This window comes from Leopardus geoffroyi, chromosome X (genome assembly GCF_018350155.1).
Source record: "Leopardus geoffroyi isolate Oge1 chromosome X, O.geoffroyi_Oge1_pat1.0, whole genome shotgun sequence".
NCBI classification, from domain to species: domain Eukaryota; kingdom Metazoa; phylum Chordata; class Mammalia; order Carnivora; family Felidae; genus Leopardus; species Leopardus geoffroyi.
The window spans coordinates 62,621,098-62,640,394 of NC_059343.1; the positions used below are offsets into that span (position 1 = coordinate 62,621,098).

General features: G+C 38.6%; 1 protein-coding gene and 1 long non-coding RNA gene across 3 annotated transcripts in view; both read right to left on the bottom strand.

Annotated features, from left to right (window-relative positions):
- Positions 1-19,297, bottom strand: part of LOC123594264 — a 117,311-nt gene that overhangs the window by 50,132 nt on the left and 47,882 nt on the right. The window lies entirely within an intron of this gene.
- LOC123594263 (AP-4 complex subunit sigma-1-like) lies at positions 13,634-14,507 on the bottom strand. The gene has a single exon (XM_045471025.1). The coding sequence runs from the start codon at positions 14,258-14,260 to the stop codon at positions 13,826-13,828; it is 435 nt and encodes a 144-aa protein (XP_045326981.1). The 5' UTR covers positions 14,261-14,507; the 3' UTR covers positions 13,634-13,825.

The window sequence follows — 19,297 nt, forward strand, 5'->3', positions numbered from 1 at the left end:
ATCTCCCCCGCCCATCCCCCAGCCAAAATCCCAAAGAGAACCAGTTCCTGCCAGGGAACTTGCTCCCTCCGCGCAAACACCCAACTCTGTGCTTCTGCGGAGGAGCCAAACCTCCGGCAGCGGAATTGACTCCCTCCCGCTGCCACAGGGCCCCTCCTGAAGTGGATCACCTAAGGAGAAGCGAGCTAAGCCTGCCCCTCCTGCCCCTGTGCACCTTGCCTACCCACCCCAGCTAATACTCCAGATCCCCAGCATCACAAGCCTGGCAGTGTGCAAGTAGCCCAGACGGACCATGCCACCCCACAGTGAATCCCGCCCCTAGGAGAGGGGAAGAGAAGGCACACACCAGTCTGACTGTGGCCCCAGTGGTGGGCTGGGGGCAGACATCAGGTCGGACTGCGGCCCCGCCCGCCAACTCCAGTTATACACCACAGCACAGGGGAAGTGCCCTGCAGGTCCTCACCACTCCAGGGACTATCCAAAATGTCCATACGGAAGAATTCCCCTCAGGAGAATCTCCAGGAAATAACAACAGCTAATGAACTAATTAAAAAGGATTAAAATAATATAACAGAAAGTGAATTTAGAATAATATTCATAAAATTAATTGCTGGGCTTGAAAACAGTATAGAGGACAGCAGAGAATCTCTTGCTACAGAGATCAAGGGACTAAGGAATAGTCAGCAGGAGCTGAAAAACGCTTTAAACGAAATGCAAAACAAAATGGAAACGACGACAGCTCGGATTGAAGAGGCAGAGGAGAGAATAGGTGAACTAGAAGATAAAGTTATGGAAAAAGAGGAAGCTGAGAGAAAGAGAGATAAAAAAAATCCAGGAGTATGAGGGGAAAATTAGAGAACTAAATGATACACTAAAAAGAAATAATATACGCATAATTAGTATCCCAGAGGAGGAAGAGAGAGGGAAAGGTGCTGAAGGGGTACTTGAAGAAATACTAGCTGAGAACTTCCTTAAACTGGGGAAGGAAAAAGGCATTGAAATCCAAGAGGCACAGAGAACTCCCTTCACATGGAACTTGAATCGATCTTCTGCACGACATATCATGGTGAAACTGGCAAAATACAAGGATAAAGAGAAAATTCTGAAAGCAGCAAGAGATAAACGTGCCCTCACATATAAAGGGAGACCTATAAGACTCGTGACTGATCTCTCTTTTGAAACTTGGCAGGCCAGAAAGAATTGGCACGAGATCTTCAGTGTGCTAAACAGAAAAAATATGCAGCCGAGAATCCTTTACCCAGCAAGTCTGTCATTTAGAATAGAAGGAGAGATAAAGGTCTTCCCAAACAAACAGAAACTGAAGGAATTTGTCACCACTAAACCAGCCCTACAAGAGATCCTAAGGGGGACCCTGTGAGACAAAGTACCAGAGACATCACTACAAGCACAAAACATACAGACATCACAATGACTCTAAACCCGTATCTTTCTATAACACTGAATGTAAATGGATTAAATGCGCCAACCAAAAGATAGGGTATCAGAATGGATAAAAAAAACAAGACCCATCTATTTGCTGTCTACAAGAGACTCATTTTAGACCTGAGGACAGCTTTAGATTGAGAGTGAGGGGATGGAGAACTATTTATCATGCTACTGGAAGCCAAAAGAAAGCTGGAGTTGCCATACTTATATCAGACAAACTAGACTTTAAATTAAAGGCTGTAACAAGAGATGAAGAAGGGCATTATATAATAATTACAGGGTCTAGGGGCGCCTGGGTGGCGCAGTCGGTTAAGCGTCCGACTTCAGCCAGGTCACGATCTCGCGGTCCGTGAGTTCGAGCCCTGCGTCGGGCTCTGGGCTGATGGCTCAGAGCCTGGAGCCTGTTTCCGATTCTGTGTCTCCCTCTCTCTCTGCCCCTCCCCCGTTCATGCTCTGTCTCTCTCTGTCCCAAAAATAAATAAACGTTGAAAAAAAAAAATTACAGGGTCTATCCATCAGGAAGAGCTAACAATTATAAATGTCTATGAGCCGAATACCGGAGCCCCCAAATATATAAAACAATTACTCATAAACATAAGCAACCTTATTGATAAGAATGTGGTAATTGCAGGGGACTTTAACACCCCACTTACAGAAATGGATAGATCATCTAGACACACAGTCAATAAAGAAACAAGGGCCCTGAATGAGACATTGGATCAGATGGACTTGACAGACATATTTAGAACTCTGCATCCCAAAGCAACAGAATATACTTTCTTCTCGAGTGCACATGGAACATTCTCCAAGATAGATCATATACTGGGTCACAAAACAGCCCTTCATAAGTTTACAATAATTGAAATTATACCATGCATACTTTCAGACCACAATGCTATGAAGCTTGAAATCAACCACAGGAAAAAGTCTGGAAAACCTCCAAAAGCATGGAGGTTAAAGAACACCCTACTATCGAATGAGTGGGTCAACCAGACAATTAGAGAAGAAATTAAAAAATATATGGAAACAAACGAAAATGAAAATACAACAATCCAAACACTTTGGGACGCAGCGAAGGCAGTCCTGAGAGGAAAATACATTGCAATCCAGGCCTATCTCAAGAAACAAGAAAAATCCCAAATACAAAATCTAACAGCACACCTAAAGGAAATGGAAGCAGAACAGCAAAGGCAGCCTAAACCTAGCAGAGGAAGAGAAATAATAAAGATCAGAGCAGAAATAAACAATATAGAATCTAAAAAAACTGTAGAACAGATCAACGAAACCAAGAGTTGGTTTTTTGAAAAAATTAACAAAATTGACAAACCTCTAGCCAGGCTTCTCAAAAAGAAAAGGGAGATGACCCAAACAGATAAAATCATGAATGAAAATGGAATTTTTACAACCAATCCCTCAGAGATACAAACAATTACCAGGGAATACTATGAAAAATTATATGCCAACCAATTGGACAACCTGGAAGAAATGGAAAAATTCCTAAACACCCACACTCTTCCAAAACTCAATCAGGAGGAAATAGAAAGCTTGAACAGACCCATAACAGGCGAAGAAATTGAATCGGTTATCAAAAATCTCCCAACAAATAAGAGTCCAGGACCAGATGGCTTCCCAAGGGGGTTCTACCAGACGTTTAAAGCAGAGATAATACCTATCTTTCTCAAGCTATTCCAAGACATAGAAAGGGAAGGAAAACTTCCAGACTCATTCTAGGAAGCCAGTATTACTTTGATTCCTAAACCAGACAGAGGCCCAATAAAAAAAGAGAACTACAGGCCAATATCCCTGCGAATATGGATGCAAAAATTCTCAATAAGATACTAGCAAATCGAATTCAACGGCATATAAAAAGAATTATTCACCATGATCAAGTGGGATTCATTCCTGGGATGCAGGGCTGGTTCAACATTTGCAAATCAATCAACGTGATACATCACATTAACAAAAAAAAAGAGAAGAACCATATGATCCTGTCAATCGATGCAGAAAAGGCCTTTGACAAAATCCAGCACACTTTCTTTTTTTTTTTTTTTAGTTTTTTTTTCAACATTTATTTATTTTTGGGACAGAGAGAGACAGAGCATGAACGGGGGAGGAGCAGAGAGAGAGGGAGACACAGAATCGGAAACAGGCTCCAGGCTCTGAGCCATCAGCCCAGAGCCTGACGCGGGGCTCGAACTCACAGACCACGAGATCGTGACCTGGCTGAAGTCGGATGCTTAACCGACTGCGCCACCCAGGCGCCCCCAGCACCCTTTCTTAATAAAAACCCCTGAGAAAGTCGGGATAGAAGGAACATACTTAAAGAACATAAAAGCCATTTATGAAAAGCCCACAGCTAACATCATCCTCCACGGGGAAAAACTGAGAGCTTTTTCCCTGAGATCAGGAACACGACAGGGATGCCCACTCTCACCGCTGTTGTTGAACATAGTGCTGGAAGTTCTAGCATCAGCAGTCAGACAACAAAAGGAAATCAAAGGCATCAAAATTGGCAAAGATGAAGTCAAACTTTCCCTTTTTGCAGATGACATGATATTATACATGGAAAACCCAATAGACTCCACCAAAAGTCTGCTAGAACTGATACATGAATTCAGCAAAGTCGCAGGATACAAAATCAATGTACAGAAATCAGTTGCATTCTTATACACTAACAATGAAGCAACAGAAAGACAAATAAAGAACCTGATCCCATTCACAATTGCACCAAGAAGCATAAAATACCTAGGAATAAATCTAACCAAAGATGTAAAATATCTGTATGCTGAAAACTATAGAAAGCTTATGAAGGTAATTGAAGAAGATTTAAAGAAATGGAAAGACATTCCCTGCTCATGGATTGGAAGAATAAATATTGTCAAAATGTCAATACTACCCAAAGCTATCTACACATTCAATGCAATCCCAATCAAAATTGCACCAGCATGCTTCTCAAAACTAGAACAAGCAATCCTAAAATTCATATGGAACCACAAAAGGCCCCGAATAGCCAAAGGAATTTTGAAGAAGAAGACCAAAGCAGGAGGCATCACAATCCCAGACTTTAGCCTCTACTACAAAGCTGTCATCATCAAGACAGCATGGTATTGGCACAAAAACAGACACATAGACCAATGGAATAGAATGGAAACCCCAGAACTAGACCCACAAACGTATGGCCAACTCATCTTTGACAAAGCAGGAAAGAACATCCAATGGAAAAAAGACAGCCTCTTTAACAAATGGTGCTGGGAGAACTGGACAGCAACATGCAGAAGGTTGAAACTAGACCACTTTCTCACACCATTCACAAAAATAAACTCAAAATGGATAAAGGACCTGAATGTGAGACAGGAAACCATCAAAACCTTAGAGGAGAAAGCAGGAAAAGACCTCTCTGACCTCAGCCGTAGCAATCTCTTACTCGACACATCCCCAAAGGCAAGGGAATTAAAAGCAAAAGTGAATTACTGGGACCTTATGAAGATAAAAAGCTTCTGCACAGCAAAGGAAACAACCAACCAAACTAAAAGGCAACCAACAGAATGGGAAAAGATATTTGCAAATGACATATCGGACAAAGGGCTAGTATCCAAAATCTATAAAGAGCTCACCAAACTCCACACCCGAAAAACAAATAACCCAGTGAAGCAATGGGCAGAAAACATGAATAGACACTTCTCTAAAGAAGACATCCGGATGGCCAACAGGCACATGAAAATATGTTCAACGTTGCTCCTTATCAGGGAAATACAAATCAAAACCACACTCAGATATCACCTCACACCAGTCAGAGTGGCCAAAATGAACAAATCAGGAGACTATAGATGCTGGAGAGGATGTGGAGAAATGGGAACCCTCTTGCACTGTTGGTGGGAATGCAAATTGGTGCAGCCGCTCTGGAAAGCAGTGCGGAGGTTCCTCAGAAAATTAAAAATAGACCTACCCTATGACCCAGCAGTAGCACTGCTAGGAATTTACCCAAGGGATACAGGAGTACTGATGCATAGGGGCACTTGTACCCCAATGTTCAGAGCAGCACTCTCAACAATAGCCAAATTATGGAAAGAGCCTAAATGTCCATCAACTGATGAATGGATAAAGAAATTGTGGTTTATATACACAATGGAATACTACGTGGCAATGAGAAAAAATGAAATATGGCTCTCTGTAGCAACGTGGATGTAACTGGAGAGTGTGATGCTAAGTGAAATAAGCCATACAGAGAAAGACAGATACCATATGGTTTCACTCTTATGTGGATCCTGAGAAACTTAACAGAAACCCATGGGGGAGGGGAAGGAAAAAAAAAAAAGAGGTTAGAGTGGGAGAGAGCCAAAGCATAAGAGACTCTTAAAAACTGAGAACAAACTGAGGGTTGATGGGGGTTGGGAGGGAGGGGAGGGTGGGTGATGGGTATTGAGGAGGGCACCTTTTGGGATGAGCACTGGGTGTTGTATGGAAACCAATTTGACAATAAATTTCATATATTAAAAAAAAAAAGATGAGTATCTTAGAGCCTTACTTGTAAGAACCATGAATTCCATATAAACAAAGTAGATGGAATATAATTTAAATTTGTCTTCTGACTCAAGGTTGCCACTATAAGCATGAATTGCTGTACTATGCTATGTTACTCTCAGGTGAAATTAAGATATGTAGGTAAATTAGCCCCTAAGCTAACTGATTCCATATTACTAGTCTTAAATAATTCTCTCCACTTTTATCTCCTCCTCAGTGTAAGTTACCCATTCTTGTTGCTGTCAGCATGTCTGACTCTAGATCAAAAGGCTGCTTTCTGCTCCGCAATGGATTAATGTGTTATCTCATTAACTTATTGAGCTAAAAATTAATGGATAAAAATAGTTTAATATCCCTTATTGATCTGCCAGCCTTAAATGAACCTGAATTCCTTTCTAAGCTATGTTCTCTTCCTGCACCACCTCTTAAAATAGCAAGTTCAATGTGATTTCCACCTTTTTTATTTTCCTAAATATACTTGAAATTTTGGTATACAAGAATATAGGCAGCCTAGTGAAGGATTCTAGAATTTGGTAAACAAATCCAAGTTCACCTAATCCACATCCTTACAGACCTCAGTGAAAACTCTTTCACTTCTATCTTTCTGGATAATAAGTTCCCATCTTTTTAGACTATCCTTATGTGATGTCTTATATGATATGATCTTTATATAACATCTTTTGCTACTGGTACTTTTTATTGCCCTTCTTCATTTCCCACACTTTTTTTCTTTTACAGGATTATGACATCATTCCTCACACACAGTGATAAGGCATTTATGCAATGCCTCTCTGTATTGGACACTGCCAAATATTTCAGTGTCCTTTATTTGCAACTTAGTAGATGTCACCTTATGTTCTTTTTTATCTTTGTATCATCAATAACAGCCAACATTTAATAGGTGAGTGACATAGAAAGGAATAAACATCTGTTCTTTAGGGCATTGTTAATCTCAAATAGTCTACCTAAATTTTAAAATGATGTACTTTAATTTTTGGTTTGGAAAACATGGTCACCATAAGTACAAAGCATACATGAAAATATCACACAGAAAATATTTAGATAAGTGCAATTCAGTGCCTGGGGCAATATTAACTTAAATAAAGGCTAACGGAGTTTAAAGAAAAGACATACCAGTGTGGTCGGAAGCAATTCAGAGGGCTTCAACAGAGGAGATAGGACTGAATCGGGTTTAGAACTCATGGTTCATAGCTGGATACAGTGGGGATGTAAATGGGAGTGATGGTCATCATCTAAACAGATTAAAAGGCCCATTTATGACTGTCAAATCCTACTTAGAAGCATCTTACCATACCAACCAATTCCTTTGTACCTATACTAGATTCTGAGGTCAATTGTCAGAAGGCCCTGCGCTGTCACTCAGATGTTTCCCTCTTAGTCCTACTTATCTTGCCTATTCATTTCCTGTCCTCACCTTGCTGGTCTGCAGTTCCATTGGTCAATCAGAAGTTTACCAAATCTGTTTAGTTGCCTAGATGGACTAGAAACGTTCCAGCTAGAGAGGGTAAATAATTCTAATCAGTGATTTGATATGACCTTAGCACTCAAAAGCTGGACTAATTCAACTTATTTTTCTTCATCTCCAAATTGATTTGGGGTGGTTATGTAGACATAACCCATAGCAGACAATGCTAACATAAACCAAAATGTAGATCATTTCAAAATAGTATATGAAAATAATATAAACTTAAGCAGGAAACAAATATATAGAATTAAACAATTACACCATGTGTAGACCAAGGGCCATTAGCAGGGAAGTGCTCAGGGACAGGCAGGAAAAGTTTCATGTTTAGACAGATTGACGTTTGTAAAGTTATTTGATTTCTTTTGAGTAGCCTGGGAAAGCTTGAAGGCATTAGTGTATCAAAAACTAGTTGGATAGAATGTAAAGATCTGGGGAAAAAGGCAAGGGATCTTGGGATAGAGCTTCTGAACAAGATAAGAAAATCTGGATGAGGCCTTAGAGTGTCTGGAAAACAACATTCCTTTTATTATTATTTATTGGTTTCTTTTATTCCTAGTCCTTCTTAAAATAAGCATGTCAAAAGTTCTGTATCACCCAATAGCTTAAAAATCCAGGAACCCATTAAAGCTATGAAAATAAACTCTAGTATTACTAGAGTTATGATTAATATCTAAATACACAAACAGATAAATAAGTAGAATTATTAAAGCCAATGTTATAATCCAAGGATAGCACGGAGGTGGCCAGTTTGCATCTTGAAGGTTTCCTATATATTTCAAGTATGTTGCTGGTTGCATATATGTTACAGGTATTGTGAACAATTTCTAGGAATGACTTACAAACATTATACACATTGCCTAGGAATTGTTTACAATTCCTGATTTAACATTCTGCCTGTAACATAAATACCAGTTAAATTACAAGGAATTGATCATACATTGGCATCAATCAGAAGGCTGTATTTCTTCAGACCTGTCATATAACCAGAAGGTTGATTTGCATGTTAAAAATGTAACACAGCATAGGAAATGGCCAAATAATCATAGTATACTTTTTCAATACCCATAAGCAGAAAGCTACAAATAAATCAACTGAAATAACCTAGGTGCAAAGAAAAACTTGATTCAGTACTTTTGAAAGTAAGCAAATTTTATAACTGCTTACTGAGTTGTATGACTCTAAGTCCAAACATAGTAATACATATAAAAAAATCTAAGTGTTTTTCTTACTTCACTGTTTTTTAGACAAATTAACTGACAACTTAATATTTATTTTAATAACATACCAGAACTTGTACATCCAACTGCATGTTGTATTTTTCAAAGTAGTCCCCTTGGGGATATATATATATATATATATATATATATATATATACACACATATATACTTACTACAATTATGCTGCTATTGCTCAGAATATTTTTGAAATGCTGTTTTTGGAGCTGCCTTCAGAGCCAGTTTATGAAATACACAGTTAAACGTCACATTACTTTCTATCATATTTCAAAAGGTGATGTATACAATATACATCAGCTATACAAAATATATCAGCTATATAATTTACATAAACCATATTCATCTGATAAATCAAAATATAGTCATATTATTATTAAAGCCCTTTCCCAAACCACCCTCCGAGCCTTTTCTCAGGTTAGATCCAAGACTATCTCCTCCCTCTCCACCCAACCCTGCCTCCCAGAAGACATGTTCAGTTGAAAAGTATTGACCATAATTGTTTCAAAAAGCTAGACTGAATTTACCTCAGTGAAGTTTCTTAGTATATTACATTTGACCAGAACAGGCAGCTAGACTGTAAGCTTCATGATGGCAGGGACTTTTGTCTGTCCTCTTCACTGATATATCCCCAGTGCTAAGAACAATGTCTGGCATGTTGTAGTTGCTCAATAATTATTTGTTGTATGGATGGATGGATGGATGGATGGATGGATGGATATGTAGATGGATGAATTAATAAAATTCCTGTAAAAGTAATTATGGATCAACAAACATTGGCAAATGTGAACAAATAAGGTAATGGCTATATTGAAAGTTAGACTATGCTTCCAGCTGACAATGAGCTCAAAATATCACTGGCAGTGGTTAACAAAGATCCTGGTAGTGGTGGGGCGCCTGGGTGGCGCAGTCGGTTGAGCGTCCGACTTCAGCCAGGTCACGATCTCGCGGTCCGTCAGTTCGAGCCCCGCGTCGGGCTCTGGGCTGATGGCTCAGAGCCTGGAGCCTGTTTCTGATTCTGTGTCTCCCTCTCTCTATGCCCCTCCCCCGTTCATGCTCTGTCTCTCTCTATCCCAAAAAAAAATAAAAATAAACGTTGAAAAAAAATTAAAAAAAAAAAAAGATCCTGGTAGTGGTTATAGTATGTCTCTGGATTAGGAGTCAGTTAGCTTAGTATGACTTTAGAGGCTGATATCATGCCCCATGTGGACCAGTTTGTTTATATCATATTCCATTCATAGATTAGGTCTCTGGTATAGGCCAGGTAGGTTACAAATAAGTGTCAGTGGGGTTTTATTTTCAAGGGCACTTACTGAAACCTAGAGATATAAAGTGGCTTGCGCTATACACATAGCAAACTAATGAAGAGTGGAAGAGTGTGAGTCTGAGATAAGAGAAATAAAATTCTAGGTTTCTGCACTCTTCTGGTATTTACCCTATTCCAAGCTATAATTACAGTCCTGCAATCTTCCTTGACACTACTACCTTCTACATAAGCTAAGAAATCATTACCTTGAGGTATTCAACTCCCCAACTCATTTGGGAAAAGCTCTCACTACCAGTAATAGTGGTGGTAGTAGCAGCAGCAGCAGTAGTAGTTGTTGTTATTATTGTAGTAGTTAAAGTAGTGATAGTAGTAGAAGAAGCAATGAAGGTAAAAGTACTTCTAGTAGTAATGTTAATAATATTGTCTAGTGCTTATTGAGTGCTTAATACATGATATGAACTATGCAAACTCTTTATATGTGATATTTCCTTTCAGTCCTCTTCATAAACATATCAAGTAAGCAATTATAGGTTTTACAAACGAGGAAACTGTGGCTCTGAGAGATTAAATCACTCAGCTAGTCAGAGGTCTAAGCCCTTGTCTGCCTAACTCTGAAGCTGAGGCACTAAAACACAAGAAAATGCTGCCTCCTGAGCATTATCCTCTTTTATCTAGCCCATTCTTCCCCTGGCCCACAATAAAGTATAAGAAAAATCTGAAAAGCCTTGAAGTGATTTGGTTCTACTTATAGCATTCAATAATAATGGCTGTAAAGCAACACAATTCTCCTAGAGACTGAACATCTGTTTTAAGACCTTGAGTATGTTTTTCTGGAATATCCCTTTAGAAATGTTTTTTGAACATTTGCTCAAACAAGTTAAGGTCTGGACACCCTCTCAAGCTTTTCTTGATTGGTTATGTGCCAATTATGACATGATCCTTCTGCATGTGGTTTTAGTTAGGTAGAAGCATTATACATGCCTGAGACACTGGGCAAGCCCTCCAGAGCTGCCCCTAGAACCAAATGAGCAGGCCCACTGACTAAATGGCAGCTGTGGGGTGACTGGGCTGGGGCCACTAATTGGCTGGGTCACCCCACAACCCCCACTGAGGAGGCAGCCTTTGCCTCACAGCTAGGACATCTGTGTTCTCCTAACCTTTCCTTTACCTCTGCCTGGATATTTTCCAGTCTTTGAGACAGGTTCTAGAAACACCCAATGGACTTCTCATACCTTGTGGCTTAAGAGTTTCAAGATCCCAAACAACCAACCCAGTGCTGCTATGACCTTACTTTCTTACTACAAGCTACCTGAGCTCTATCTGATGTACCATGAAACTATTTGGAAACTGATTAATGTCATTGGCAGGTGCCTCAGTGCACATAACTGGAAGGGACTACAATTCTAGACAGTTTTACAGCTTTGGCAGGATGGAAGTGTACTCTGGATAGATTGAATGTCACCTCTTGGCCTATGTTTGTAGGAGATGGCTGTAGAGCCCATCAGCGAAGCTGCCACGTGGCCAAGTGCATGTGAGTGATGGAAACATGACTGTGGTAAGAGGCCAAGGCTGGTAAAGAGGGAGGAGACACTAAAACCTAAGGGGAATCCCTGAATTCCCAACATCTGTGAAATGGATCAGATGAGGCTAGAGGGCAAAAAGCAACAGAAAAACATTCAGCTGATATAAGTGTATACAAAAAGAAGCAAAGAAGATCAATCATCATGCTGTGGACAAGGGGAAAGCTATAGATGTCGGGTCTATTTTAACATCCAAAGTAGAAATAAAACATACAATGAGAAAGCTTCAGAGTTAGACACAAATGTAATTATGCAAGCATCTTAGTCCACTTAAAACTACTGAAATTTCCTCCATTTCAGGAAGTCTTGAAAACTTATGCTATTCCTTCTTCATATCTCTCAATAAAAAATGCATATGTACCACTAAAAATTGAGAATATCACTTTCCCATAAACTTGGTCTAACATTACTGGTGGGACTACTGGTGAGAAAAGAAATTAAGCTAAAGGTTGCTCTAGGCTTTTATTGATTGAAGTTGGCAAGGTTTAGAAGGAATGGATCAGATAAAAATGTTATTCATTATATTTGAAATGAGAAGTTATGAAGGCTTAAATGAAGGTGGTAGTAGTAAGTATGCATAGGAGTTTTTTTTTTCCCTCATGCGAGAGATTATGGAGGAATATCCATACGTGGCAATTGATTGGATTTAGTGAGGCAATAGAAGAATCAGATATATTGATAAAGTTATTAGTCTTAGTGATTGGAGTGGGGGAATGGTTGTGCCAGTAATAGGAACAATGAATCCAGGAGGAGAAAAGGATCTTAAAGGGATGATAAATGAGTTCATGGTGCCATATTGAGAGATAGAACAGGCAGTTTGAAATTCCAGTCTGGTACTCAGGAGAGATTTGGGCTGGAGATAAAAATTCAGGCAGACATGATCTTCCCACTACTTCACCTAAGTTCAAACCTTCTGGCTCCCAATCCCTATAAGCAGAGGCCATACATAAAGGATATTTGAAACCTCCTTCTCTCTGTTTCTTCTGCTCTCCCTCCTCACTCCCCAGATTGTTCTGCCCTATAATTATCTCTAGAACCTTACAGTAGAGAAGCCCAGTTGGCCTCTTTGTCTATTCCAAGCATCCACTGTAAATGTCTAGTTTTAAGAATGGATTTTTATCCCAAACACATGTCATTTGTAAGTAATAAGTGATATAAGCAGATTACATTTATAGAAAGTTTCCATTGCATTGAATGTTATTACACCAACGAAAAAAATGACATACATGAGAAAAGCTTAGAAAGGAAAGATAAGGTGAGTGTTATAAAGTTATGGTGACCATATTTTCTGAAGCAAAAATAAAGCATTGGCTTCTATTGAAAAAAAAAATATATGTCCTGAAGTTCATTCTGAGTGAATGAGGCAGTTTAGGAGATTCAATTGGAATGGTGAAATATTGCAATTACCAGTAATTTGGATTGCTTCTAGGGAAAATAGGACAAGATATTTATCCTGGGAAATATGGAAAGTAAAATTCTAATAACATAATGCATCAATTCATACTTTCTCTTTTTGCACTGAAAAATTATTTTCTTTTATTATTATTATTATTTTTAAACTGGCAAATAAAATTTAATTCTCGATTTTTATTACGTACACAATTCAGTGAAGTTTGGACTTAAGACATTTTAAGGAAAAAGCATTCAGAAAACATTCGAAGTGCTCTGTGTTTAGAACTTTATTAGCTGATAGTTGTCTCATGTTCTTCTCATGCTGTTATCCTGAATTAAATATACAAAGGAAAGCAAAGAACAAAAAAGATACCCTCAGAATTCAACAAAAGTTGAACAGGTGGGGAAAAAATGCTTATGGTTAGAAAATAAAATTTGTCTCTTAGAGAAAAATTTTCTTTGTACACCATATTTTATTTTATTTATTTTTTTTCAACGTTTATTTATTTTTTGGGGGGGGGGGACAGAGAGAGACAGAGCATGAACGGGGGAGGGGCAGAGAGAGAGGGAGACACAGAATCAGAAACAGGCTCCAGGCTCTGAGCCATCAGCCCAGAGCCTGACGCGGGGCTCGAACTGACGGACCGCGAGATCGTGACCTGGCTGAAGTCGGACGCTTAACCGACTGCGCCACCCAGGCGCCCCTGCACACCATATTTTAAAATACAGTTTGTTTTCCACTTAGGAACTGTGGAAAACACCTGTATAAAATGTCTTTGGAAGGGTACCCCAATTTGAAATGTACAGTCTTGCAGACTTTTTGGGCTACAGATGTAAAGAGGTATTCCATGGTATTCTCACTTCCACAAGTTGATGTTGCCTGGCAGAGACTTCCATTATTCAGCTTTCTGACATTTTATCAAGAATGAGTAGAGGGGCAAGAACTCTTGCCCTATTCGTTTCCACAATGCAGCCATTCAACACCATCTCATCCAAAATAATGTGTACTTTATCCAAATTAAACATTATATCTAATTCACTCACGCGGCTGAAGTACTCATCTAAAACTTCCACAAAGTTATGGATGAATTCATAAATTGTCATCTCGTTCTCAGTGTCATTAACTCCAACCACAATGAAGAGAGTTGCATACTGTCGATATATCAGCTTAAAATCCTTAAATTCAATGAAAGAGCATTGCTCATTGGATCGGGAGAGACAGCTCCTTATGACTTCCGTTTCCAGAAGTGTACGCTTATTAATCTCCACATGTTCATAGTATTTAGAAAGTCGGGTCTGCCCTTGTTTATTCACCATGAGGAAAAATTGTATCATTTTTCCTGGCCAGTATTTTTCCAGATAGCTCAAAAGTTATGTCAAGGGGTATCTGAAACTAGAACCTGTGCAGCTCGGCGCTGGGGGGTGGGGGAGCAATACTCCTGCCTATGGTTCTGGCCACGGCTCTTCCGAGAGCCCCCCTCCCCCTTTCCCGCAGAAGCTTGTTCCCCAACCCTTCTTAGCTGCGCGGTGCGGGCTTCCTTGGGGCAGCCATTTTGACTTTTAGTCTCTTTTATTATTTTATATTCCTTAACTTTCTGTTTATGATACCTGACAGTCTTGTTATTTGCTCCCTCTCCAAAGAACTTTGAGGACCCAAAGTGCTGAAGGTCAGAGTAAGAACGTACGTTGGAAATCAGTTAATCCAACCACTTTTTTAATATAAAGAAACTGAGGGTCAGAACTAAGAAATTACTTTCCCAAGTCCCCACATGAAGTCAGTGACAGAACTGGGACTAGATTCTGAGTATCTTGTCCTCCCAAACATCCTTTTTTCCAAATGCCTTTTGAAAAGCCTCCATTTGAGCAAAGACTTTTCATTCTTTCTTCTTCACATCTCATCTCCACCATTTGCCATGTAAATCCTTGGAGGAATGGGGCCCACTCTAAGAGGGCACTATGCAAAGTGCAGAAACCCCAATACCCATTATCTCAAATTATCTTGATCTATAGCAGCAGTATCCTCTCCCCTCACCCAGACATCTTTCCCTTTATCAACTGAAATACACACACATCTGTTACAGCAGATGTCTTAGGGCCAAATGGGACATCAAGGGGAAACACAGGTGGAATTGTGGAATGTCAGCACATTTCCTGCTTCCTAAGCTTCTCTCAAAATTGTTGGAAGGGCCAAACCTCATATTCAGGAACAAATATTCACTATAGGGAAAAATTCATTGATGGTTATACCTGATTCTTTGAAGTTTGTTCAATCCCTCCCTATAGTTAAGCAGGAAAATATTATTACTTTGTATATCTTGCAAGAAGTGACTTGCCCAAAATCAACACAATAGGGCTAGAACCTAGGACTTATACTTCATATATCCTAGATCTTTTCTATATTCCCTAGTGCCTTCTAAGCCTGTCAGAAAAAACAGTGGCTCATTTAGCATATAAACCACAATTTCTTTATCCATTCATCAGTTGATGGACATTTAGGCTCTTTCCAAAATTTGGCTATTGAGGGCTGATGGGGGGGTGGGAGGGAGGGGAGAGTGGGTGATGGGTATTGAGGAGGGCATCTGTTGGGATGAGTACTGGGTGTTGTATGGAAACCAATTTGACAATAAATTTCATATATTTAAAAAAAAAGAAAAAGAAAAAAACAGTGGCTAAAAATGGAACAGGGGTGGCTCATACTCCCTCATGCATGACTTTATATGGAACAAGCTTCTTAATCCCATTAACCATGCAAGACATTTTAGATTTTACCCCTCTGAGACAATGAGCTTTTCAGCTTCTTGAAGAAAAGACTGTAGATAGATTGGCCTGTTTATCTACAGGGCCTAAGATGTGGCCTATATGTGTATCACAAGCACTCAAGTAATTATTTATGGGACTAAGCTGAAAGAGTGATCATATTAGGAGATTAAAATAGAAAGGGAGACCAGGACCAGAGTGTGAAGGACTTTGAATGACATTCCTGGAATCTATAGTTTCACACATAGTCCGTGACTGTGTATCTTTGTGTATTATGTAAAACAGAACACTTTAAACATTGGAGTATAAATCCATGACAAGTAAGAATTTGAAAACTATTCCCCTCTTTACTTCAGTGCCTGTACAAGAAGTATTCAGCCTTCTTTTAATATATGAGGAACTAATAGTTCCCAAGCACACACTCCAATATGTCGCAATTTGACTGAAGTATTGTATATACTGTGGGCCTGAGACCAACTGTGAGAAATTCCACCCTTTAAGAAAAACCATTGAGGCAGCTTAAGGTAATGGAAATTAGTGCTTTGGACTAAACCTGTATATTTCCATCTGTGTTTTTGGTGCCTGGATAATGACTTTGAAGGAAAAAACAGAGAGCATGTAGCTTAAATACTTTTGAGTTAAAGAGGGAAGAAAGACGGGGTGCCTGGGTGGCTCATTCGGTTGAGCGTCCGACTTTGACTCAGGTCATGATCTCACAGTTCATGGGATTGAGCCCCGCATTGGGCTCTGTGCTGACAGCTCAGAGCCTGGAGCCTTCTTCAGATTCTGTGTCTCCCTCTCTCTCTGCTCCTCCCTCACTCTTTCTCTCTCTCTCTCCCTTCCTCCCTCTCTCTCTCTCTTTCAAAAATAAATAAACATTAAAAAATAGAGAAGAAAGACAAAATTGAGAGGATATAGAGATATGTTCTAGTCTTTAATTCATGTCTCAACTGAGATCTAAAGAGTAGCATACAAAGAACACTTTCAAATCAGCGGCATCCCACAGGCCAGTATGTTCCATTGTCACAACCAAAGCTTAGAATATCTTTTGAGAGAAAAGCAAGAGAGGACCAGAGAAAATCTTCAGGAACAAGCAAAAAACAAGTAATAAAATGACAATAAATACATATTTATCAATAATTACTTTGAAAGTAAATGGACTAAATGCTCCCATCAAAAGACATAGGGTGAAAGAATAAATAAAAAAGAAGACCCATCTGTATACTACCTACAAGAGACCCATTTTAGACCCAAAGCACCTGATAATTGAAAATTAAAGGGTGGGGAAATGTCTATCATGAAAATGGACATAAAAACAAAGCCACAGTAGTGTTGCTTATATTGGACAAAATAGACTTTCAAACAAAGACTGTGGCAAGAGACAAAGGGCAGTATATAATTATAAAGGGGACAATACAACAGGAAGATATAACAATTGTAAATAGTTATGCACCCAACATAGAAGCACCCATATATGTAAATAGTTAATAACAAATGTAAAAGAGCTAATCAATAATTATACAATAATAGTAGGGTACTTTAACAGCTCACTTACATCAATGTACAGATCATCTAAACAGAACATCAACAAGGAAACAATGGTTTTAAATGACACACAGGAAAAAACTGATTTAAGAGATGTATTCAGAACATTCCATCCTATTCAAACAGCAGAATACATATTCTTTTCAAGTACACATGGAACATTCCCTAGAATAGAACACAAATTAGCCCACAAAGCAAACCTCAACAAATTCAAAAAGATCAAAATCATACCATGCATATTTTCTGACCACAACACTATGAAACTAGAAGTCAACCACAAGAAAAAAAATCTGGAAAGACCACAAATACTCGGTGGTTAAATAACATGTTACTAAATAATGAATAGGTCAACAATAAATCAAAGAAGGAATTAAAAAGTACATGTAAACAAATCAAAATGAAAACATGATAGCCCAAACTTCTGGGCTGCAGCAAAAGCAGTTCTAAGAGGGAAGTTTATAGCAATACAAGTCTACCCAAGACACAAAAAAATCTCAAATAATCTATTGATGCACATAATGGGAGCTAGAAAAAGAACAACGAACAAAACCTAAAACCAGCAGAAAGAAGGAAATAATAAAGATTAGACCAGAAATAAATGAAACAGAAACAACAACAATAACAGAACAGATTAATGAAGCCAGGAGCTGGTTTTGGAAAAAAATCAATAAAATTTATAAAATCCTAGCCAGACTTAGTGAGAAAAAAAGACAAAGGACTCAAATAAAATCACAAATCAGAAAGGAGAAATCACAACCAACACCACAGAAATATAAACAATCATAAGAGAGTATTATGAAAAACTACATGTTAACAAATTGGACAAGCTAGAAGAAATGGATAAGTTCCTAAAACATATAAACTACCAAAACTGAAATAGGAAGAAATATAAAATTTGAACAGATCCATAACCATCAAAGAAATTGAGTCAGTAATCAAAAAGCTCCCAACAAACAAAAGTCCAGGACTAGATGGCTTCACAGGTGAATTCTACCAAATATTTAAGAAGAGTTAATACTTATTCTTCTCAAACTGTTCCAAAAAATAAAAATAAAAAGGTAAGAAAACTTCCAAATTCATTCTATGAGGTTGGCATTACCCTGATACAAAAACCAGATAAAGACACCACTGAAAAAGAGAACTACAGCTCAATATCCCTTTTGAACATAGTCGCAAAAATTCTCAGTAAAATACTAACAAACTGAATTCAACAATACATTAAAATATCACAAACCACAATCAATATTGTGATTCAATATTCACAAATCAATCAATGTGGTACATCACATCAATAAGAGAAAAGAGAAGAACAATATGATCGTTTCAATAGATGTAGAAAAAAGCACTTGACAAAGTTCAACATCCCTTCATGATAAAAACCATTGGGGCACCTGGGTGGCTCAGTCAGTTAAGAGTCTGATTCTTGATTTCAGCTTAGGTTATGATCTCACGATTTGTGGGATTGAGCCCCATGTTGGGCTCTGCACTGGCAGTGTGGAGCCTGCTTGGGATTCTCTCTCTCTCTCTCTCTCTCTCTCTCCCCTGCTTACATTCTCGCTCTCCCTCTCTCTCAAAGTAAATAAATAAAAACATTAAAAAACCATCAAAAATAAGTTTATGTGGAACATACCTCAACATAATAAAGGCCATCTATGAAAAATCCACAGCTAACATCATCTTTAATGGGGAAAAACTGAGATCTTTTCCTGTAAGGTCAGGAACAAGACAAAAGTGTCCACTGTCACCACTTTTATTCAACATAGTGCTGGAAGTCCTAGCCACAAGCAATCAAACAAAAAGAAATAAAAGGAATCCAAATCAGTAAAGAAGTAACTTCCACTATTTACAGATGACATGGTACTATATATAGAAAACCTGAAAGACTACACACACACACACACACACACACACACACACACAAACTGCTAGAACTGATAAACAAATTCAGCAAATTTTTAGGATACAAAATCAATGTACAGAAATCTGTTGCATTTCTATACACAATAATGAAGCAGTGGAAAGAGAAGTTATGAAAACAGCCCCATTTACAGTTGCATCAAAAAAAAAAGA

What these genes read in the sequence shown, in the direction of transcription:
- LOC123594263 (XM_045471025.1), bottom strand. Translation starts at nt 14,260, where the DNA reads ATGATACAATTTTTCCTCATGGTGAATAAACAAGGGCAGACCCGACTT.